The sequence below is a fragment of the Citrus sinensis genome, chromosome 3 (genome assembly GCF_022201045.2).
Source record: "Citrus sinensis cultivar Valencia sweet orange chromosome 3, DVS_A1.0, whole genome shotgun sequence".
Lineage (NCBI taxonomy): Eukaryota > Viridiplantae > Streptophyta > Magnoliopsida > Sapindales > Rutaceae > Citrus > Citrus sinensis.
Genome location: NC_068558.1, coordinates 44613179 through 44636965, shown reverse-complemented (window position 1 = coordinate 44636965; position 23787 = coordinate 44613179). Strand labels below are relative to the sequence as shown.

The following is a 23787-nucleotide window of genomic DNA, read 5'->3' as shown; positions in this document are numbered from 1 at the left end:
TTTTAAAATTTATAAAAAAATTATCAATTATTTAATGAATAAAACATTTACATATAACATTATTATTTAGAATAATGAAATTTGTGAGAAGCTTTCATTACTATTAGTAGAATGGCGACTCTCAATCTATTCCCACTAGATTCGACTGTAGGGGCAGTGCAGGTCCAACTATATTTATGTTTGTAATTCCGGATATAACACTTTGACGAAAGAAAGGTAAATGCTTTAGGGATTAAGCTTGCAAATGCAGTCAAAGGAGGGTCCAAAGGACAGAACTGGCAGAGGCCACCTCAACAAAGCCTTTGAAAACTCGATCCATTGAATTCACATCACAGTCAGTCGCGCATACGCCACAACAAAAATGAACAAAAGGGGCAAAGCAAAGCAAAGCCAAGTGGAGAATACAAAAATTAATAAACAAAAGACATTATTTAATATTTATATTTTTTTTAAAAAAAATGTAATAGAAAACTAAAACGGGGGTGGGTCCCACCGTAAACAGTTTAATTCGGCCGCCCCGGTTTGTCGTCTCTTTCGTCTTCGTTCTCCTCCGTCGCTCCCCCACCCTTCATTTTTTTTTCAGTTTCCCCTTTGACTCTCCCTCTCTCTTTCTTTTTTTTTTTTTTTTTTTTAAAAAAAAGTTTTTAATTTTAATTAATTTATTATTTGAACATCCTGTACCTTCCATATGCGTGCAAATGTAAGATAAAAAACATTGATAATAGATATAGGGATAATAAATCTCCTATCTATTTATTTATCTCCCTTTCTGCTTTTCGTTCTTTCACAAGTGTCTTTTCTTTTGTTCAGAAACAGAAACAGAAACAGAAACACGCTCTTTTAAACGAGGAATCAATCTCAAGTATATGTTTTCAAGTTATAAATAAAAAAAAAAAAAAAATGAGACACTGCTAACACAGTGAGTGAAAGAAAGTAGGCTGTGTTCATCTTGCTTGATTATATTGTAAAGATTTTACAATTCCACAAGTTTTACCTCGAATTAATTATTATGAGGTTGCTGCTTCTTTGAAGATCACACATTTGAGTTCTGGGTTATTTTTAAGGCTTTGTTCCCTCTTCTTGGGTTAGTTTCGGCCATGGCTGGTGGTAATGAAGTCAACCTCAATGAATCTAAGGTATCACACACTCTCTTTCATACTTTTGATTTTCTGCTCAAATCTTTTTTTCTTTCCTTGCTTGATTTCGTCAATCTTTGACTTGTATATCTTGTTTTTGGTTTGTGGAAGCTTGTTTCACTTGATTTGGGCCAAAACAATGCATCCGTTTGTTATTACTTAAATGGATTTGCTTTGTTTCTTCTACTAATCTGGCTCATTACTTTTTGAGTTTCTTCAATAAAATCTCTTTTAATTTTTATATATATATATTTTAAAAATTTTCATACGTGGGCTTCAGTTTCTGGTTTTAGAAGTTGATCTTTGAGCATGCCCTATTTAATTTTGCGGCTAAAGTTTCGTTTTACACTCTGATTTGAACATCAAGCCCGCCGAGTTTGTTCATTCTTTTCTTTGTTGTTTGTGCATTCTTTATCTAACAATTTCTTGCTGTTCTGTCGGGTTTTCTTCTTGATTGAGAGATATGTTTTCTTATTTTCTTTAAATTTTTAGATATGATTGATCAATAGTTTTTCTTTATATCTGTTTTTATGATAAAGCTTTGTAAATGGTAATGGTTGATGGACGAGCTTTCTAATTTGATCATTCTTTTTTTCCTCCCCTCCCCTTTTCTTTCTTCTTTCTGTTTTTGTAGAGGGTTGTTCCTTTAAATACATGGGTCCTCATTTCCAATTTCAAGCTAGCTTACAATCTCCTGCGTCGGCCTGATGGAACTTTTAACCGGGACTTGGCTGAGTACCTTGACCGGAAAGTCCCACCCAATACTATTCCTGTTGATGGGGTTTTCTCCTTTGATCATGTTGACCGAGCCACGGGTCTTCTCAACAGGGTTTTCCAGGCTGCCCCGCAAAATGAGGTTCAGTGGGGCATTGTAGAGCTTGAAAAGCCTTTGAGTACCACTGAGGTTGTCCCCGTTATAATCTTTTTCCATGGTGGAAGTTTCACTCATTCTTCTGCGAACAGTGCTATCTATGATACCTTCTGCCGCCGCCTTGTTAACATTTGCAAGGCCGTTGTGGTCTCTGTAAATTATCGCCGATCACCTGAGTATAGGTATCCATGTGCTTACGATGATGGGTGGGCTGCTCTTAAGTGGGTTAAATCAAGAACTTGGCTTCAGAGTGGAAAGGATTCTAAAGTCTATGTTTATTTGGCCGGTGATAGTTCTGGTGGTAATATAGCACACCATGTTGCGGTGAGGGCAGCTGAAGCAGAGGTTGAAATATTGGGTAATATTCTCCTTCATCCAATGTTTGGTGGAGAAAAGAGAACTGAATCAGAGACAAGATTGGATGGGAAATACTTTGTAACTATACAGGACCGCAACTGGTATTGGAGAGCATTTCTCCCCGAAGGAGAAGATAGAGATCATCCAGCATGTAATCCATTTGGTCCGAGGGGCAAAAGTCTTGAAGGTCTCAAATTCCCTAAAAGCCTCATTTGTGTAGCTGGTTTGGATCTTATTCAAGACTGGCAATTGGCTTATGTTGAAGGGCTGAGGAAAGCTGGTCAAGATGTGAAACTCCTTTTCCTGAAGGAAGCCACGATTGGGTTCTACTTCTTGCCGAATAATGACCACTTCTACTGCCTCATGGAGGAGATAAAGAACTTCGTGAATCCTAGCTGTTAATATCTACTTAACCTTAACTACAGGCAACCTTACATAACAGAAGTTTGACATTTCAGTTGTTTTTTTTTTTTTCAACTCTTTCGAAGTGATGGTGTGTAGTTATAAGTTTGTGTAGTATTACTTCTTTACTGTGTTACCATTTATGGTGGTGGTAATACAAGCTCTGCTTCTTTGGGTACTGGCTGTTCATCTGCAGAATGGAGATCTGATGGCCTATGCCATTTACGTGTGCAGAGGTAATCTATCGGAGACTTTTAGTTGTTCAAAGGATCAGAGATTTGTTACTTTGGTTTGGCTGAACCACCAAATTCACAGCTTATCGCTGGTGTAACTTCTGGTCACGAGTAATGGGGAAAGAGAAAATGCTGAGGGTAGTATTTGGTAGTTAATATCAATTGGTTTTAGTGAGCACGGGTAATTTGTAAGCACTAATTTGAAAAACCATGAACTGGAATATGTGTCCATCTTGTATGGACTTGTATGTTATACATGTGTTCTGAAATTATATAAAGATTTTGTTTTTAGTCCAAACTATCTCTTGCCTTTCATCTCTATCAGAGCCAATCTCGCATGACTTCATTGTTTCTCTGGTCCTTAGCCTGGCAAGTTTTGAAGATAGAAATTCCAGAGACTGGTGCCTTTGATTCAGCATTGAATCTGTAAAGTTGTTTATTGGTCGCCTCCTTTGGTGAAAGCACGATTTTGCAATATGCTTAGGCATTTCTTTTCCTTTAACTGTTCAAGCCTGCTTACAAGTGCAAAGGATGGGGATCTATGAATGCCACTTGCAAGTACCGAGCATGGAAACAAAGTTGTTATGCACAAAAGTCCACCCTGTCATTGATATGATATGTGCTTTTTATTTCCAGTACTTGAAAATGAAGTGCTTCTCAACTTTTTTACAGGGCTTTGTTCAGTTGATAGGTGAAATCCCACTTTGATCAGCCGTTCTCAACGCACCCCATTGAGGATTTAGTAGACCTCCAATTGGAGCCTAAAGGCAAGACCAATTACCAAATGTCCAAATTTTGCAAAAGGAGTTCAAGTGGCAGTGTGGCATGAGGCGTGTGGCTTGGCGGACCATTCCATTGTGTCCCAGAAGCCAAAACCAAAATCCCATCCACCAGAATCATGAGTTTATTTCGTAGAAAATTTTTATGATTGGACGCAAGTCTAAATCATGTGTTTCAACATCAATTTAAATTAATTTCACAGTCGTGTCATGATTGCCAAATTGGAGATAGGATTGTTTGGAGTTTGGGATAACAGCAAAATAGAGGAATTTTGGCCATTGTTGTTTTAAAAGAGGGAAACGTTGATCTAAATTGGTGGTTGGAAATTTTGGAACTACTCGCAGTGTCCCAGTCTCTAAAGGGACCACTTTGAAAATCTACAAGAAACCAATTTTCACATCAATATTTAATAATTAATCTCAACTGTTGGGCATTTTGCTTTTGCAGGGCTTTTAATGGAACAGCTAAGCCTTGGACAGGGACGTGGAACCTTGTCTTTAATTGACTTTGTAAGCTTTTGGCCTTTAGCTTAGAATATTATGCTTTGTTTAGTTTTGCACCTGTCAATCACCGAGATAATCTCTCCTTTCTTTATTCATTCATTCATTTTACTTGTTAAAAATTTTACATAATTAAAGATTTTAATGATTTTTGTTATACTATTGCTTGCGACCTTTCTTGTTCTGATTCCCAACCGTCTTCGTAAAATAGCTGTTTAGGCTTTGAAAGTATTCTTCTCAATGCGACAAAGTCGGAGTCATTGTCGACAAATGGCTTTAGTTAAATCACTATTGCGGACAAATTCCTTGCTTAATTTGTTTGGTTTTGTACTTGTCTACACTACACACGTACGTAGGCGTTAGTCTTGAGTCATCAGCTGTTTTGCTTGCGGTTCACACCACCACTTTTTTAAATTTAATCGGCCTCTTTGGTAAAATGCAGAAATGTCGGTTAATTTGGGTAAAATTTTTAATCGGGAAAACTTGATCATCGCAGGTTGATTCGACACGTCACTAAGATCAAATTAGAAAAATACGAGAAAGGGCGCTGCGCAGAGAGTGTCGCAAAAACGTAACACGGGACAAGATTCGGGGAGGGGAGGCCGGTAGGGATGTTGACACAAAAAGAGTTTTTAACGAAATTGCAGTGGTGAGGAAAAAAACACAACAAAGTACAAAAATGGCTGACAGGTTTAAGTGTATGAACGTCAAGTCTTGAGCAAAGTTTTGCTTAAAGAGAGAACATATCAAAGAGAGAATATTCTTAGTACACAAATTAGGGGGTTTTTTTTTTTATCATCATCAAATCAAATATACACCTCACTGGATTTTTATGTCTCCTGAAGGATGCTGATGCGAAGATTCAAGCTCACCCGTAATGACAGACAAATGCTTCTTTCTTTTGCTTTGTTTTGTTCTCTCTGTGTGAGTGTCTTTTCATTTTTTTTCTACAACAACAAAATGAAAGTGGTTTATCACTGTTATGGTCAAACTATATGTAGCTTTCCTACAGTGAAATGTCATTAAAATATAAAAAATACATATTTCAATTGTACATTAAAAATTATATTTTTTTTATCTGTAAATATAATAAATATATTAATAAACAAAAAGAATATAAAATTTTAAAATATTCAATTGAGTCTCATTTAATGTGGTAAGTAGGTTTCAACTTTTATTAACTATCATCTTCAATTTCATTAAAAAATAATTTTATATACACACACACATACAAATATAATAAATATACAAAGCTCTAAAATACTCAACTGAATCTCATTTGTGGAGTCGGTGGGTTTCAACACTTTTAGTAGTGTCTTTAATTTAACAAAGTGAAAACGTATTTCACTAGAAAATTATTTTATATATACACACGCACATATACATATGGGGGGTTATGAAGCTCTACTTTACGAAATCCAGAGAGTTGAAAGTTGAAAACCCACCGCTTACCTTTACCACATAACAGAAGGAAGAAACATAAAGCAGAGTAAATGAAAAAAACGATAAATACCCATGAGTACCAAACGTACAATTCACAAACAGGAAATAAGAAATTAGAGGAATCAATTATATATTATAAAATGTGGACCAAAATTTGTTTGGGAGACATGACTGCTGTAGATTTTGTTATCACACATGTTTGTCGATGCAAATTGGTAATAGTACATATCAGTGCACTGTATAGTGAGTGCATCATTTACTTCAATACGACTCCGACGCGATTCGACAGATCTCCCATTTTTTTGTTTTTTTGGGTGTCAAATTAGGAATTTACCCAAAAATGCCAACTTCAATACAGTAGTAGACACCAATAGTATGATTAACAGTTTCTCTAAACAAATTCCATGAACTTACCAGAGCTTCTCGAAAACCAGACGTCAAAAGCAGGGATCTACTTTTCCTGATTCGTTTCTTTCGGTGGCGGATTAACTGATAAACTTCAGTTGAAATGTTCCATGAACAACTTATCATCAATGCTTGTTACATATACCGTTTACTATTAACATTAACAACCCCCGAAAAAGAAAAGAAAAGAAAAAGAAAAAGGTATCCAGGACTGAGACAGGGCACCTAGTTCTGCTGCTTCTGCAACCAATCAATTAGATGGATGTTTTATAAATAGGCACTGCTACTGCTTAGATCATATTAAACTGAAAAAGGCAAACAGCCTAGTCCAACTGAGCTCGCTACGGAAATCTGATGAAAGATTTAAGGGCTTAAAACAGAGCATGCCAATTTACCAGAAATGGATGAAAAGTTAAAAATAGCTGAAAATGTTGTTACAATGGCACAATAAAACAATACAGATTGGAAAAGAAACAAATTAGCAAATTAAAAGCTATGACTATCCAAAATTACAAAATAAATCAGCTCTACAGAATAAATGGGAATCATAGCTCAAATTAGTGATACAAGATAAAGCCAATCTGCAAGTCCAAGAAAAGAAATGAATACATTGAGGAGAACAAGAGATAAGCTTTTCCCTGGCCCATTCACAGTAGACACCCTTATGTATCAAGAAAACATGTTATAAACTTTAGCTTGTGAGGCTGAAAAGCCTCAAAACATTGGAAGAAGAAAATTCTGGAATTTGAATCATACGAATCAGATTCAAGCCACCTATAATAATTCTTTACACCTTAGTATTTTTTTAAACAGCTCCAGCAATACCATTCATTTGAACTTCTAAGATGTAACCTTAGAGGGTCACCTTCATCCCTTTTTGAGTAAGATTTATGCTCCTGAGCATCCCTCCTCACCTTAATTTTTACTAACTCAACCTAGGGCAATTTGTCTCCCTTTTCTGTCCTCAACTACTCTACAGAATCAAGTCAAGTCAATTTAGGAAAAAGTACAGGACTTAAGCTGTTTTGTTTTTGTTTTTGTTTTTTGTTTTTTTTTTTCCTGCTTGTCCCGGGGAATTTTATTTCAATTTCCATACACATTCAGCATACTGGTGGTCATGCTCCATCAAACAATGCCCTCGATTGCCTGCAATAAAATGAATAATTAATCAAGCAGTCATGCGAGCAACAGACCGCATATGTTTTCAAGAATGAGCATTCATATGGTACAGCCAAATAAGAGCACCAGGCTAAAAGTTTCAATATCCAAATTTATGATTTATTTCCTGGAATTCCAAAGTCACGATAGATGTTGTAGATGTTCTGAATAAAATGCAGTAAGTTTTCCTATCCCCAATAGATTTATGTCTCATCATTTTAATTATTATAAGTCTGATCCAGCTGAATCTGTAATTAATAATTTGTTGATGCGAAATTGCTGGCATTCAAGTTGAAAGATTTTTATATCATAAAAAAGGGCACTGAAATTCAATGAGGTAGAGAAAAAAATAATCTGAACACCAGACTCCAGGAAAATTATGTGAATATGCTCATACAACATGCATTTCCAACAAAGATAGATATCGTATTCATTGGAATGGCACACGTCAACAGAAAATACTCCGAAATATGAGTTTGCTTACACTTCAACACAAGAAATAAATTGGTCTCACAGAAAAACAACACTTAAATTATCCAATCATCATTCACAGTGAACCAGCCTACAGCTCAGATAATCCAACTACTTATTTCAGCAAACCAGAGTCACTCCTGCTAAAAGAAGAGATCCAATTCTTTTAATGCAGTTGATCTACCTACTAAAAGAAGACATCCCATCTTTTCTCAAAGAATTACTTCCATCTATAGACATGCAACTGAAATATTTTAAAGTTGTCTACCAAAGCCATATTTCTCTCTGCAATTTTCACAGTTGTATCACGCAATCCCTATATTGACTCTCTTACCTCACTTTATTTATTCTCTTTTTGGTTCATAATTTAAAAATAAAATATCAATCAAATAACTTCATTGCCTATCCACTGCTCACAGTGAACGGTCATATGAATGATAAACATCACCAACAATATTGCCATCAAAATGTTAAGGCCAACAAGAACATTATATGGAAATAAGTACTAAACATTGGAGAAGATGTGTACCTACGAGCTATTTGAAACTGAATTCTATCTTACAGATGATGAACCATTCAAAAAGACACAAGAATGCTTTCTGCAACTTCCAGGGCATCACATGTTGCAGCATGAACTGGTACACTATGATGGAAAAGCATTCACAGGAACATCATATCCATTCTTGCACATCAATCCTAAAACTTGATTGACCTTACGTCTTTGACCGCATGTTGCATAGGCATAATACATTATCCAAAATGTCTTTTTAGAGCAATCTATTTTGTAATTCTCCATCTCTTTAAGGACACTTTCCATTTCTTCTACGCGTCTTTGTGATGCATACATGACCATTTTACTGTGATAAAGGGACCGACACAATCTCCAACCAGCAGATTCAGCACGCTTCACAAAGTTTGCTAGCTTGTCCACTGCATTGCATCGGAAATAACTTGAAACGATGCACCTCATAATACGAACTGTTGTTACGGACGTTTTATGCTCAAATGCATCATTTATTGACTTTTCCATTTCCTCTAAACAATCCTCTTTAGCATAAACCCTTATCAATAGAACATTCAACCAAGGCCGATACTCCTTTTCTGGAATAAGCCTCATTAAAGCCTCAATCTTTTTAATTCTGTCTGTGACAGAACACTTACTATATGCACATATCATGGCTCTGATTAGTGGGAATTCCTTACCATCAACATGATGTTTGACCAATTCATATATCTTTTCCATCCGGGGTAAATTACCTGAATGTGCATACCCTCGGAGCAATAGCAAGTAGGTATTAGTATCTGGCATTACCGGCCCAGCCTTCATCATCTGATAAATTTCTTCTACTTTACCCCACATCCAAGCAGTCATGTATCCAGCAATTAAGTAATTATACGTGAACACATTTGGTGAGAGATTTGAGTCCTTTATTTCCTGAAATGCTGCCTCCATGTGATCAACCAACAACAAGCGACCAAAAACCGATATAAGAGTGTTATATGTTACAATCGAAGGACTAATATTTGCTTCCTTTTTCAAGTCCCGAAACAATGACTGACATTTATCAGAAAGACCGTTATACATATATGCCCCTAATAGTGCATTATATGTACCAATTGTCTTGAGATGCTTGTTAGCAGCCTCGGCAAATAGGTCAGCTGCAAGATCTACATTGTTAATCCTACCAGCAAATTTAATACCCTTAGTATATTCTTCCTTTGTCATTGGAGTACCATACCCAGCCTGCCTTCTTCTCCAATTAAGAACCTGAAAATAAATAATTAAATATATCAAACATGTAAATGCAATTGGGTTAAAAAAAAAAACGAAAAGTCTAGTTGATAATTTTCCATTCCCAACATTTTATAAATGTTTTAAACAATTCATAGAGATTAATCCAATTGAAATTATATGTTTTCATACAACCAACCAACCATCATTGTAAACATTGTAATATTAAACTAAGAAAAATAAAAACATGCAAACCTAATTCAGATGTTATCGAAACAGATTCAGCTAGAATAATTCACAAAACAACACAACCAAAACTTCAAAATACCATGCGAATGGAGCCATAAGTCTTCTTCGATAAGCAAAATACACTTTATCAACAAATAAATTAAACAAAATAACAAAAGTAGCTACCTCTAGTGCTAATCGAGGGCGGGAACCCAACTGCTTCATTAGCTCAACAAAAGCATATCCATTGCTGTGCCTCCTGAAGAGACACGAGCCCTTTTCATCCAAAACCCTAAAAACCTTATCCAAATCATCGACGTTTGCCAATAGCTCGTCTCGCAAAGCGGACACCGTTTGGGTCAAATCCTTCCGGACTCTCGCGTCCGGATAAGTTAACGTCTCAGACAACAATCGAACGAGGGTGGGAAAGACGGTGTGGGTTGCCGGGGCGCACAAGTCGCGGGTAAAACTGTGATTTGGGGACTTGGTGAGGGTAAAAACGGAAAGTGGGGGTAGGGTTTTGGGTTTAGAGGAGTGTCTTTGAAGACGTTGTAGAAGCAGCTCGGTTTGCGCTGCGTCTGAGAGTTTCCACACGCGCTTCATTGTTCGGTGATTGATACGACGGCGAACATGACGCAATAAGAAGGCGACCAAAGAATGAATCTGTCGCTCTTACCTCAAACACGTGACTTCGCGGCTCGCTCGTTTAAGCCGACAAACGCTTCTGCTTCAAACGCTGAACTGTGAATGTTCGGCTCTTTTTTTTTTTTTTAAAAAAAAAAAATATCTATTTTATCTCCGAGTGACAAAATTAGCTATATATATACACACAGACACACACATACATTTTTTTTGCAGCCAAATTAAATTATTTATTTATTTTTATAAGAATTAAATAATTTATTTGGTTTGCACTTTCCTTACCTAATTTTGAGCAAAGCGACTTCAATATTTACCGGTTGCAATTACTGGAGCAAATCTTTGGGGTCTTGGTAAATTATTATTTTAGTACTAATAATTAATAAGGCAATAATTAAAAGAATTAAACTTCAAAAATTTAATAATCAGATATATAAAAAAATTTAAAAATTTATTAAACTTAAAAAATTTAGCAATCAGAGATATTAATATATATTTTTTAATTAAACGAATAAAATTATGCATTATAATTTTGAAGGGCTAATTTGGACTCAGAGTGCTACTCCAGTGAGGGGAGTGGAGATCAAAAAATTGATGCCATACATTATTGTGGGCTTTGAGTTTTTGTAACAGGAGGGATCAAAAGACTGAGGCTGCTGCTCTAATAAGAGCATGTGCGGGATTACACCCAATCGATACCTCCTAAGTTTTGGTTTCGTTACACGTGGATAGAATCTATCCATTGACATATTATCCTTTGGACATGGATAAACGTTAGCTGAGTGAATGTCCAAAAGTTACCCTTCATCGCATATAGGGATGGCAATTGTACATGTAAATTCGTAAATTCATTCAAATTTGCCTGCTAAAATTCATCCATTGCGGATAATTTTACCTGTTGTGGGCGTGTTTATTATTATAAATTAAAACTCGCACATAGATGTGCGTGGGTTTGATATTAACCTTATATTCGATGAATACTCTCATGGATATCCACCAGAGCCGTAATATTTTTTTCTAAATATTTTTAATTTAATTTAAATCTAAAAAATCTAGAAAGAAAATAATGTAATAATTCGAATTACCAAATAGCAAAAGGTCTAAAGTTGTGTATATTATATACCTATTATAATTTTGTATGTAGTATTTTTCTTTACCTTAATACATGAATTATTTCATTATTATAATTTTTTTTTCTCTGAATTAGTATTTGAAAATATTACTCTTAATTATTATTTTAGGAATCGTGTTGGATGAGTACTTATTGTGGTGAATGAAATAGAGATATTCTTTTGGAGCTTGTTTTAAATGATAATATGAAATGTAATTGTTATTTTTAGGTAGTAGTTTGTGTTTTTTTAAATAAATTTGTGTGATTTATACTTATATTTGGAAATTTGTGTTGACTTCATGTTGAAATTTTAATTTTTCATTTATATTGGTTAAATATAAAATTGAGTATGTTATATAAAATTTGAGGTTATTATTATAAATTTATATATTAAATATTTATGATTTTAAATGCGATAACCCGCAAAAAATCCACTTACCATTGCGGGTTTGGTAATTATTAAAATACATTGTGGGTGGGTTTTCTTAAAAAAATTAAAACCCACTAAGGGTTGCGGGTAGGTTTGATAATTTAAATTTTGTGTGGGTTTGGATTTGATAATGGCAAACCCGCTGCAGGCGGTGCCCGTTACCATCCCTAATCACACATTCCAACACAATTTTTTTTTTTGTTTTTTATACAGTAGATGTGTCTTTAAATTTGGCGCCAAATGGGTTAGAGTAGCAAAAATGCTACTATATGACAAATTATTTTGAATTCGCACAATTATAAAATGCAAAACTTTTTGAGTTTGAAAAGACCAATATACCCTTAAAAACAAGTGTTTTGATAGTGCATAAATGAAATTTTTTAAATTAATTAATTTAAAAACAACACCAATACTACTGCTGGATCAAGTAGCCAAGAACGAAAACGATGCAAAGAATGAAATGAAGGATTAGATTAATGGCAACTTTTTCGATTTTCAAACAAGATATGCAAATGTTACAAAAGAGCTACTGTGAAGGTTTTAGAATTAGATGACAACAAAAATAAGCTATATTAATATTGTATGGATAGGAGACATGGTCATGGCTATTTTAAATTTTAGATTTCATTCCTAAATGATTTCAACAGAAGTGTTATATTTAATAATAAAACCAAACTTAAGTTTCAAGTTTCGATGTAAAAACACACCTAGAAAACTCTTCAACCATTGACTATTCAAATGTCGGTTGTTGTCGGAATTTGATTCGTAACATAGTTAATCTCAAAAAATACGGTTTATTGCATCACAAAGTATCTTTGCTAAATGAGTGAGTATTCAGCAACAGCATTGACGCCAATGAACGAACCTTTATTTTTTATTATTTTATATAAATATTATTGAATTTTTTTATTTATGTAAAGATAAATTGATATATATTTTTAATAAGTAATAAATACATTTAAAATTTCATTCAAACTAGAGATGCTATATCTTTTTGTAATATAACAAAATTTGTACATTTTTGTCATTATGTATGAACATTCTAATTTTAGTATTGTTTTACCAAATAAATTGAGTAGTTTGATAATGTTGTGTCTTTTAAAATAATTGTTGTTAGTTGTACTATAAAAATAATTAGCTATAGAGAAAATTAGTTAAACATTTGTTAAAATTTGTTTTCAAAAGTGCTATGAATTTTAAAAATAATTATACGTATTTGGTAAATCTAGCTGTGAAATTACTATAAGAATGTAAATAACTGAAATTGATATAATGTTTGAACAATATTTATTTATATGATTATAAACATGTATATATAATATGAGACTTATTCTCATTGTGTATATACATTAATTGATAGCTAAAACAAATATTTTTAATTTATTAATTTTACTTTTTTATCTCAATATAATTTTTATTAATATTAATAATTTCCTTAAATTTAATGATCTTATTTCGTTATTGAATAAGGATAAATTTGAATTTTTATAATATACATGACAATATAAATGAATGTATATTAAATATAAAATTAATTATCAAATTTAGATTTTGAAAGACCGATCTTTCCTTACTTTTCAAAATCTATTGTAAGATATGTGATTTTGTCAAAAGTGACTTAAAAGAATTTACAAATATGAAAATTACCTTTTAACCTTTCAAAATTATTTTTTAACCTCTCAAAATAACTACATATGGATCCTTAACAAAATATTTTAGAAGTGGTTGTATCACAATCTAAATTTATCAAACATGTTTAAAAATTGAAATTATTTTCAAAGCTGATTATTTCAAAATTGAATATAAAAGTGATTGTTATTGAAATTACTTTAAACCTGATTAATTGAAAATTGGATATAAAAGTGATTGCTTGAGAATCTAAAGCAATCTAAACATACCCTAACTCTTAAAACCCTTGTTGTTTTTACATTTTTAGCCTTAACTAAAATTTCCTTAAAAACAAACAAGAAAATGTCATTCCACATAATTTCTCTCGCATATTAAAAACCAGTTTACACATTTGCAATTATTTCTTCTCTTTCATTACTTGGTTCTTTATTTTTTTTTTAAATTTGTAAATAATCTGCATGTGAAGGATAATTAACAAAAAAATCTTGAGTATCCTTAGGTCATATTTGAGATTGAGGTGAAAATATTATAGTCTCATTATTTAATAGGTTTTGACAAAAATAGTATTTGGTAATTTTTTATAAAAGCTATTTATTTCATAAGTTTCTCTATTTATTGACCACTTTCAAAAGTAGCTAAGAAGTTGCTTTTTGTAATCAACTTATCAGATAGGCCACCATACCCTTTTAAAATTCTCATTAACAATCTTAATATTTTAACAAAAAGATAATAACTTATTATTTTTTCACAAACCCTAATATATAAATAAAAGACAATTTAAATTTATTTTTATTTTGATCATTACATAATAAAATAATATTTTTGTACATATATTTTCCTTTTCAAACTCACAATTATTGTAATAATATGTTTTATTATTAAACATTAAGCACACAAGAAATCGTGTATTTCATTAGCCACCATCAAATTAATTTGATAGTTGCCAAAATTTGACACGACCCGAATACACCACACGAGCACGACACGAATAAATGGGTATAGAATGTCAAATTTGACACAATTATTAAATACACCATGTTGGGGTCAAAACAATTTTTTTCGCGTCAAGTTAGGATTAAAATTCTCAACCCATTTACCCAATCAATGACATAATTTTATTTTCTATTTTAAATCAATTTGTAGGTTCTTATTATTATCAAAACTTAATTATAGGACATTATACTCTCTTTTTTTTTTGGCGAAGAAGAATATATACATAGTGTTTCATTTATGAAATTCTATATAAATTTAAAACTTTAATAGTGTAAATGTGAAAAATATTTGTAGACATGTATATTTCATAATATCAATATTACACACACACACACACACACATGATAGAACTTTAATGTGGTAAACATGTAATATTTTGATAGATATGTATATTTTATAACATCATATATAAGTAATAGAGACCAAATATTTTTTTATATAAATTTTGTTAAATATATAGATATTAAGCAGGTTACTAGGTGACCCACTCCTTTTTTTGTGTTGCGTGAGGGTCTTAATATTTTAATATGATTATTAAATGAATTGTGTTTGGGTTAACATAAATTTAATACGATATAAAATTGACTCGATACGAACACGAGCCAGTGACCCGTATTACCAACTCTAACTAACTGGACTTCAATTAACTAGGTCTTTATTCTGGCACTTGGAATTTGATGTATTGAATTTTGCATTTTTTTTCTTCAAATTTCTTCTTCATCTAGTGTTTGTCTTAAAAACCAACAACATATATACTTGTTGGGAGAGTTTTACCGCCCAAGTGGTCTTACCCGGCTCGAATATGGATTAGTCGAGGCTCAATGTGGTATTTGGATATTAGATAGTTTAATATACAAAAATAATAATACTAAAACTAAGTCTATTTTTTAGCACTTAGAATTTGATTTATTGATTTTTTTTTAAGATTTTTTTTTCTTTAGGAGGAGGAGGAGGAGAATATAGGAGTTTCTTCAATAAAAATAAAGAGAAGTAGATTGAAGGATAGTTTTAAAATTATTGGAGTGTTATTAGATTTTTTTTAAACTTTCTAACGTTTTTTATGGGATTATCTTACTATTTTTAGGGTGAGGGGGTTCAGAGGAATTTTTTGGAATGTAAAAAGCTCAACCTGGATTAAAATCTTTTTTTTTTTTTTTGGTCACGGGTCTTCTCTCCTTACCTTCATTAATTTATTATTACAAGTAAAACAATTTTAAGTATATGATAATTAAAGATTTAGTTTTAGTGCATTTAATTTGTTTAAGTTAATCCAGTTAGTCGAATGCAATTATATACTATAAAACACAACACAATAGTAAATTAAATTTAGCGCAATCTTACTCTATCCTTATCCAATTGCTAAAAACAACCATATTCGATTTTCTATTACACCAATTTTGATAAATGAGAATTTGTGAAATGAAAATTAAAAAAAAAAAATTACGGTTTAGTTAAAAAGTGTCACATCATTTGTTTTTGCACCCCGGAAAAGAATTCGCGGACACAAAATATCAGAATTGATTACAGCGAGGGATTGGAAGCTGTCAAGCTGACAATCTCTGGGTATTAAAAAATAAAAATAAAAAGAAAAAGGTTGGCTGGTACAGTCACAGCAAATGCGGCACAAACTTACGATTTACGAACACGTCCTTTAAGCCGACACGTGTCATCAACATAGCAGTCCATCTAAAAACTTCATCATCAAAGGCTCAAAGCGGGTAAGCGAGCGACGCAGCGGTTCAGTGGCCAAAACAAACAGCAATTAAATTAAAATAAATTAAATAAATTTATGAAAGGCAGAAGCAATCATCACCGCGAATAATAATACCAGTGTGTTTATCTGCTATTATCCGTTGACAAAAAAACGTTGCCGAATCTGAGGATTCTAAATTTGGCAATAGGATTATGAAGGTGAGCGAACCTCTGTTCTAAAAGTTTGTTTACTTGGTACTCTTATGATACAAATTACGATTCTTGTCTTGTGAGGTTATCGTGTTTCTTTGATAACTGAAACTTGTGATTCGTCTTTTCAAACGGCTGCTGATTCTTCTATTTTCAATTGTATGGTTCTACATAAGAAGCTTCTTGGTAATTTTACTCGTTAATAAAAGCCAATGGAACTGTAGTAATTTTAGTTTTCACTGCATAAATTGGAGCTGCAAATGATATGATTTTGTCCAGTTTCTAATCACTAGTAGAATAATAAGGATTATTTTTTTAGGACTTTTTTTGGGGCATTTTTTGGTACTTCAGTTGTTGAATATGGCAGTTTAATCCTATATAATCTACAGGTTGAAGAGGCTCAAGTTGTAAATGATTTGGATTCTTATTACTGGAAATTGACTGATGATATAATTTACAGGATGAAGAGGCTCTAAGAAGCTGTATAGGTGTGATCTCAAGGCTCAACTTAGTTGAAAATGCTTAAGAAAAAGTAACATTGCTCGGTGATTCTGATTTCTGAGTTATAATGTTCGTAACAGCAAGTGGAGTTGACTTTGACGAAATGGGATATGCCATGAGTAGATTCGAGATAGAATCTGAATTCTATGATGCTGCCGATACTGTCAATCAAGCTAGTAATAGTCGTAGCAAATTCAAGAAACCCTTGAGTGCTTTAGACCATGAAATTGCCCAGCTCACGAAGCTGAAATCGGAACCCAAGGAGCATTTTAGCAAAGAAGTACCTGGGAAGCGGCACTTGCCTGTTTCCACTGTGAAAATGTTGGCTGGTAGGGAAGGCAATTATTCAGGAAGAGGGAGGTTCTCAGCTGCAGATTGTTGTCATATGCTTAGTAGATATTTGCCTGTTAATGGGCCCTGGCCTGTGGACCAGACAACTAGCCGAGCATATGTCTCTCAGTTTTCGGCTGATGGTTCTTTATTTGTTGCTGGATTTCAGGTATCATTTTTATTCCTCTATCTGAAACCAGGTGCTCCCTTAAATGTATAAACTTTCTTAGTTAGTCATTTTGTCAAAGTGGGGATGAACACTAAAATACAGATTTCAATATATCGGAGATTGTGTTTTTTTGTCTGTTAGTGTATTGAAACTTTTTATAATTTATACTTACGGCTATTTAATATATTAATTTCAGGCTAGTCAAATTAGAATCTATGATGTGGAGAGAGGTTGGAAAATACAGAAAGACATTCTTGCTAAAAGTTTGCGTTGGACAGTCACAGATACATCTCTTTCCCCGGATCAGCGCCATCTTGTGAGTTTCTGTTTTGGGGTTTTGTAATTTACATGAAACGAATATCTTGTGATTTGAAAAAATGCACTTGTTAATCTAGATTCTGCTGTCTCTGCTGTCTCTGTGTGTTTGGTTGCTGAGAGAAATTTGCCAAAAACTGGGAATGAAAAAATATACATGCTTACTGGTTTTTCGTTATCTAATTGATTTGCAATAGGTAAAAACCATTCTCCTTTATGTATTTGCATGTACCCACAGATTGGATAGAATGCAAAAGAAATTGAAATGGTGGATGACAACTGCTACACATACATTGGGGTCCCATCTTGTATTAACTCAAAAATCATGGCTTACAACACTTTGAAGCAGGTTGCAAGCCCAAGTTTAACTGGATTCCCTACTTTCGCGATACTACCTGAATTTGTTCTAATGTAATATTAAAATGCCAGACATATAAATTGTCATCATGCAAGTCAGGTATAGATTGATTGGCAAACTATTCATCTAGTTTAAGTATTTTGTTTATATTCTCACTCCATATTGATTTATTTTGTTTAAGGATGTGAGGTGCTCATGTTTCTTCTATGGTTGAGGACCTGAACATCAATGTTTTCCCTATAATTTATAAATATTTATTTTGCTTTTGCAGGTTTATGCAAGCATGTCACCTATAGTGCACATTGTTGATGTTGGTTCTGGGACAATGGAGTCTCTTGCAAATGTTACGGTATGATTACAAATGTTCTTAAAAAATTTTGCATGTCATAGAATGAATATACAACTCAGATGCTTACTTGAATATTGTGATGCCGCTTTTTTATATAAGCCAACAGTGAGGTTTTGAGTTTTCTATTCTATGAAGTTCTATTCGCAATCCTATTACTCTTTTTTTTTTCCTCGCTTTGTTAACATCACTGTTTGCATGAACTGTTTTGAAATTACAGGAGTTTTTTCCCATTGTCAAATTATTAATCACCTTTCTGTTTGTAAAAGATTTGCTTAAGATGATAACTCTTTGGTATTTTAGAAAAAATTTCCGCTGTAAAGTTCAACTCAGTACCTTTTAATTGTTTAGCCTCTCAATTTCAATGAGCAATTCGAGCATATTTTGTTTTATTTGGTCTTCTTCATTGGAAAATTTCCCGTGGTAAATTCGTTTTGACTTTTTGAGTCCACATCCTATGCAGGAGATACATGATGGATTGGACTTTTCTGCTGCAGATGACGGAGGGTATTCTTTTGGTATCTTCTCTCTGAAGTTTTCAACCGATGGGCGAGAACTTGTTGCCGGAAGCAGTGATGATTGTATATATGTATATGATCTTGAAGCAAATAAGCTTTCTCTCAGAATTTTGGCGCACACGGTAAACATTGCTTTGTGGATCACCTGTATTTGATTTTCATTTTCTGTTGCATTCTTGTCTGGCAGATTTTGATATTGCTGTCTTAGCTAAATTTTGCTAGCTGATATAGTTATGGAGGCTACTCTGATGTAAAATTGATATACTCAGTGATTTAAGTTCTCTTTTTTTAATTTTAAATTTTATTAAGAAGCTCAAATATTAATTAAGATGGATGATGTTGAACTAATTGGCATGTTGAAGGAAATATTGCCTGGAACAGTATTCTCTCTCTCTCTATGATGAGAAAGCTTTACTCTGATGCACACAATTCTTCTTCAATGAGAATGTAGTATTGTCCAGATTTTAAATAGAATTGTGTTATTATGTGCAGTCTGATGTTAACACTGTATGTTTTGGTGATGAAAGTGGCCATCTAATCTATTCTGGGAGTGATGACAATCTATGCAAGGTAAATTCTGTTCTGTTGTTGACTAGAAGTATCAATCCTTGTAATAAGTATTTATTTAATCCTTGTAATAAGTATTTAATTATTTATTTAATCCTTGTAATAAGTATTTATTCTCCCAACATTCTATTGGATAATTATTTTCTTCTAAGGACATTTTATTCCTTTATGGTCCATATTTTGTTTTCCGGCTATTTGCACAATGATCACAATCATAGATGTGCAAGAAAATATTAATACAACCGTATTACCAGATTTTGTTCTAAGGTATATGTAGCTGAGACTAATTTGTTGGTGCCAGGTTATTTTAGTTGAAGTGGGTTTTCTCAGATCTCACTGTACTATATGATGCTATTCAAATATGTTCTGCTGTATGCATATGAAGGGGAAAAATGATTTATTTATGCAACTAATAGCAGGAACATATTTCATATGGATTTAATTCTCAGATGCTAAAGTACTTGCTCTGCATAATGAGAAATGGGAGCATTATTCTGGATGGCTTGGTGGTTCATAATCACTTTCTGAGATGGTCAATTCATTTAGGTTACTTCAGGGACGTGGCTAACAAACCCAATGCCTAGAAAAAATGAAAAGTGCTTAAGCAGTTGGAAAGATTTGAAGAAGGGAATTACTGTACCCCAATACGGTAGTTTGAGCAGCTAAATTTGGATAAGAGGTTGTATCCTGCAGATACTGGATCAGAACAGCTGAAACCTTAGGTTTTTAGCTGAATGGGGGTCATGATGATAGATGCTACAGTAAGAGATGACCCCTTATAGTACACTAAACTAGTATGATTTTGTCATTCTAGAAATTTAACATGATCATGATGAATCCTGTTTACTCTTGTTTAAAAGGCAAGGATACCAGTTAATCTGGGGCATTAGTGTTGATTTTTGGCCCCTTTTTGACATTATATTTCTTTTCTCAGCAAGCAAATGGTGGAGCATATAGTACAATGAATAAATCAGACTGCTATTTGGAAAAGAGACAAAGATAAATGTGTTCGGTTTGCTAAGTTCTTAAACTGTCTACAGGTATGGGATAGACGCTGTCTAAATGTGAAAGGGAAGCCAGCAGGAGTCCTGATGGGACACCTAGAAGGGATCACGTTCATTGATAGCCGTGGAGATGGTCGTTATCTGATCTCAAATGGTAAAGATCAGGCCATCAAACTTTGGGATATTCGGAAAATGTCCTCTAATGCATCCTGGTAAATTTGCTTTCTTGTTGAACATAGTGCCTTTGAAATAATTTAATTTCTTGTTTGACATGGTGCCTTTGCAGTCAGTCAATTTTTTATGAAAACAAAGCTCTCATAGTCAAATAAGCTGCAAGTCTGAATATGCTAGTTATGGATTGAGTTTTCTGGATTAAGCAGATGCTGAAACTTGCATGAAGAATGCTAATTGTTTTACTCTTTCAATCCAGCAATTTAGGATTTAGGAGTTATGAATGGGATTACAGATGGATGGACTACCCACCCCAGGCAAGAGATTTGAAACACCCATGTGATCAATCCGTTGCTACGTATAAAGGTCATTCTGTCTTGCGTACTCTTATCCGGTGCCACTTTTCCCCTGTATACAGGTAAGTATTTACTGTAGTTTCCTGCTTATAAAGATTTTGAACATGATCATTTGAAGACCTGGAAGTTCTGTCTGATGCATTTGCATGAAGTTGCCAGGAGGCCTAAGTTCTCAAATGATATCAGCAGGCTTTAGCCATGCTTCAATTCTATTTTTGTGTGCCGAGATTTTGTCCACCCATGTTAATATTTTATTTTGATCACCTCCTGCAGCACTGGCCAAAAGTATATCTACACTGGATCCCATGATTCTTGTGTTTATGTTTATGACCTGGTAAGTATTCAAATCTTATTCTGCCGTCAATCTCTCTTTAAACAATGGTAAATCAAACATATGCAATCCTACTGAACTTTTCTGTCCTTGCATGGAATGATATTCTTAATCACTAGCTGGTTAGAATTTAGCAGGCACAGATGTACACAGAGGGTATGTTTGGCACACGGGTTTGGGTGGGTATGTGCGGTGCAAATTTATTTGCCCCATGTTTGGGCACACATGGGTATGCACAAAGGCTTTGGGTCAGGTTTGGGCGGGTCTTGGCAAATTTACTTATTTTTTTAATTTCTAATGCAATTATTTAATTTATTTTAATTATTTATTAAATATAAATATATAAATATCAGCCTGAAGCATTAGACCATCGTTAGACCACAGCCCACAGCCGCCGCCTTTCGATAACTTTCGATATTAAAATTTTTACCAACGGAACGAGGATTCCAAAGGTACCAATTTAGAAGTTAACGGATAACATCTACAAAATGCCGGCGGTGGTCGGTAATGGCTCCTGGTGGTTTTGTTATTTTCTAATTAATAAATCAAAGTAATATTGCTTTAAGATAAATGATAATATAAAATATTAATATATACAATACGATCTATACAATACCAAAAATAGTTCTGTATTAAATAAACTACACACTAATAATATAGTCCAGTTTAATCTAATACAGTGTGGCGCACCAAACGCACCCTCATTGGGATTATAAATTAATGACATTATCATTTTTCTCAGAATAATATTTTTGACTATATGTGATCTTCATGTTATCGGATGATATCTAAGCATTGAGTGTCAATCATATTACTTGTGACTGTCTATTCCTATCCTTCCTTGTAATCACTCTATTTTCTGGTTGTGGTCCTTGTAGGTGAGTGGTGAGCAAGTTGCTGCACTCAAGTACCATACTTCACCCGTTAGAGACTGTAGTTGGCACCCAAGTCAACCAATGCTTGTTAGCTCTTCTTGGGATGGAGATGTTGTCAGGTGGGAGTTTCCGGGTAATGGAGAAGCTGCTCCTCCTCTAAACAAGAAGAGGATCCGGAGGAGACAGTTTTACTTGTGATGCATGCAAACTATTTATGTTATGATGTGATGAATAAAGACAGTTGAAAATGCTGTTAATTTATATGCTAAAATATGAGGCTTTTTGTACTCAAAAATGACTTCCACATTTCAAAATCACAAAATGTGTTGTAAGGTATGGTCCAATAATGTGATTATGATCACAGTATGCTGTACAGAATTCCTGAATAAATGTTTTAATTGTATCACTCTGTAAATCAGCTTGTCTGTTTTGCTTGTTTTGTTTTTCTTTTTGTTTTGGTGGTTGGTAACGTTGATTCTGCAATAGCGGCTTCTTCATCCTACCAGGCCTAGGAATAGGAACATGGAGGGTTTACGTTTCACAGTATATATGGGGTAACGTATCAATTCAGTCGGAATTGCGCTGTCCAAATCAACAAAAACCACAGCCAATCTTTTCTATTTATGCTCTAAAAGCATGAAACGACTTTTGCCATGATTAAAAAGGTCGTGCCTTTATCAATTATATGCCCGATTCACTCATTCAAAGGGGGTTCCTTACTCTAGGCTCTTCAGTCGCAGAGTCATTCGGGGTCCCTACGCTTAACAGGGGAAAATAAATCATTTGGGTTCCTTGGCAGGTGGCACATGACGTCGAACATAAAAGATGAGGGCCCCTACTTGCAAAATTGATAAGATCTCCGGAAGCACTAAGCGTAGAATTATAAAACAATCAAAGAGGGAGCTCCCTAAAACCATTGGTTCATGGAATAATCATGAGGGCCTCCTTTTGAACTTAATAGGAGAAAAGAAATTATTCTCGATCGAAGAAGCTTAACATTCAATACAATAATATGCTAGGCATATCATAAAGTCGACGGCAATTTAGAAGACAAACAAGGAACCATCCTTAATGAGCATGAGATCTTTCAAGACATTGCTTTTTGACCTACGCTACCAATAACTAAACTAAGGTTTTGATCGTGGGGTGTGTGCCGCTTTGATTTTGATGTTTTAGCAGGTTTCGTCTATTCGCCCAATCCCCAACTAACCCAGACAGCAAGTATGTTACTGATTAACATTTGTGCCAACGGCTGCATTTGCCATGCTCTATCTGCTCCCATGTGCCTGAAAGATTTATTAAGTTCTTTTATCTCAAATTACCTACTCCCATTTTTTCACACGTCTTATGTCTATGCCTTCGTTAACAGGAATCTATGAATCAACGTGTGATGCTCCAGACCATTGGAACAAAGCAAGTTTATTTCCCATTTCATGAACAATTTTGTTGCTTTTTTGGTTGTTTCGTTTTCTTCTTTCAATAGTAATAAAAAAAAAAAGATGATGCGTGCATCTGTGACCATTAAG

General features: G+C 33.8%; 3 protein-coding genes across 6 annotated transcripts; 2 read left to right on the top strand and 1 right to left on the bottom strand.

Moving 5' to 3' along the window:
- Positions 1-622: 622 nt before the first annotated feature.
- On the top strand, positions 623-3297 carry LOC102618248 (gibberellin receptor GID1B). The gene is made up of 2 exons (XM_006479765.4): positions 623-1136; positions 1771-3297. Exons 1-2 carry the CDS (start codon positions 1098-1100, stop codon positions 2764-2766), a joined length of 1035 nt encoding a protein of 344 aa, XP_006479828.1. The 5' UTR covers positions 623-1097; the 3' UTR covers positions 2767-3297.
- A 2839-nt stretch (positions 3298-6136) lies between these two features.
- LOC102617868 (pentatricopeptide repeat-containing protein At2g30780) lies at positions 6137-10491 on the bottom strand. Of its 2 annotated transcripts, XR_370856.3 has the most exons (3): positions 9903-10491; positions 8286-9524; positions 6137-7273 (listed from the first exon to the last, which is right to left on the bottom strand). XR_370856.3 is itself a non-coding variant. In XM_006479764.3 (2 exons), the coding sequence occupies exons 1-2, from the start codon at positions 10317-10319 to the stop codon at positions 8400-8402; spliced, it is 1542 nt and encodes a 513-aa protein (XP_006479827.1). In that variant the 5' UTR covers positions 10320-10491; the 3' UTR covers positions 8138-8399. The 2 variants fall into 2 exon arrangements, 1 of the variants encoding a protein (XP_006479827.1); XM_006479764.3 differs by lacking the exon at positions 6137-7273 and having other exon boundaries at positions 8138-9524.
- A 5745-nt stretch (positions 10492-16236) lies between these two features.
- On the top strand, positions 16237-22676 carry LOC102617391 (LEC14B protein). 3 transcript variants are annotated; one of them, XM_006479762.4, is made up of 11 exons: positions 16237-16429; positions 16881-16908; positions 17002-17420; positions 17617-17736; positions 18365-18442; positions 18903-19079; positions 19450-19527; positions 20565-20740; positions 20959-21117; positions 21329-21389; positions 22265-22676. In XM_006479762.4, the coding sequence occupies exons 1-11, from the start codon at positions 16424-16426 to the stop codon at positions 22457-22459; spliced, it is 1497 nt and encodes a 498-aa protein (XP_006479825.1). In that variant the 5' UTR covers positions 16237-16423; the 3' UTR covers positions 22460-22676. The 3 variants fall into 3 exon arrangements, with proteins under 3 accessions (XP_006479825.1, XP_024954570.1, XP_024954569.1); XM_025098802.2 differs by having other exon boundaries at positions 16810-16908; XM_025098801.2 differs by having other exon boundaries at positions 16810-17420.
- Positions 22677-23787: the final 1111 nt, after the last annotated feature.

Coding starts and splice junctions, on each gene's coding strand:
- LOC102618248 (XM_006479765.4), top strand. CDS start 1,098: ATGGCTGGTGGTAATGAAGTCAACCTCAATGAATCTAAG. Junction 1,137..1,770: donor TCAACCTCAATGAATCTAAG/GTATCACACACT, acceptor CTGTTTTTGTAG/AGGGTTGTTCCTTTAAATAC.
- LOC102617868 (XM_006479764.3), bottom strand. CDS start 10,319: ATGAAGCGCGTGTGGAAACTCTCAGACGCAGCGCAAACCGAGCTGCTT. Junction 9,525..9,902: donor GCCCTCGATTAGCACTAGAG/GTAGCTACTTTT, acceptor ATTTATTTTCAG/GTTCTTAATTGGAGAAGAAG.
- LOC102617391 (XM_006479762.4), top strand. Junction 16,909..17,001: donor GGCTCTAAGAAGCTGTATAG/GTGTGATCTCAA, acceptor TGTTCGTAACAG/CAAGTGGAGTTGACTTTGAC. Junction 21,118..21,328: donor CACTTTTCCCCTGTATACAG/GTAAGTATTTAC, acceptor CACCTCCTGCAG/CACTGGCCAAAAGTATATCT.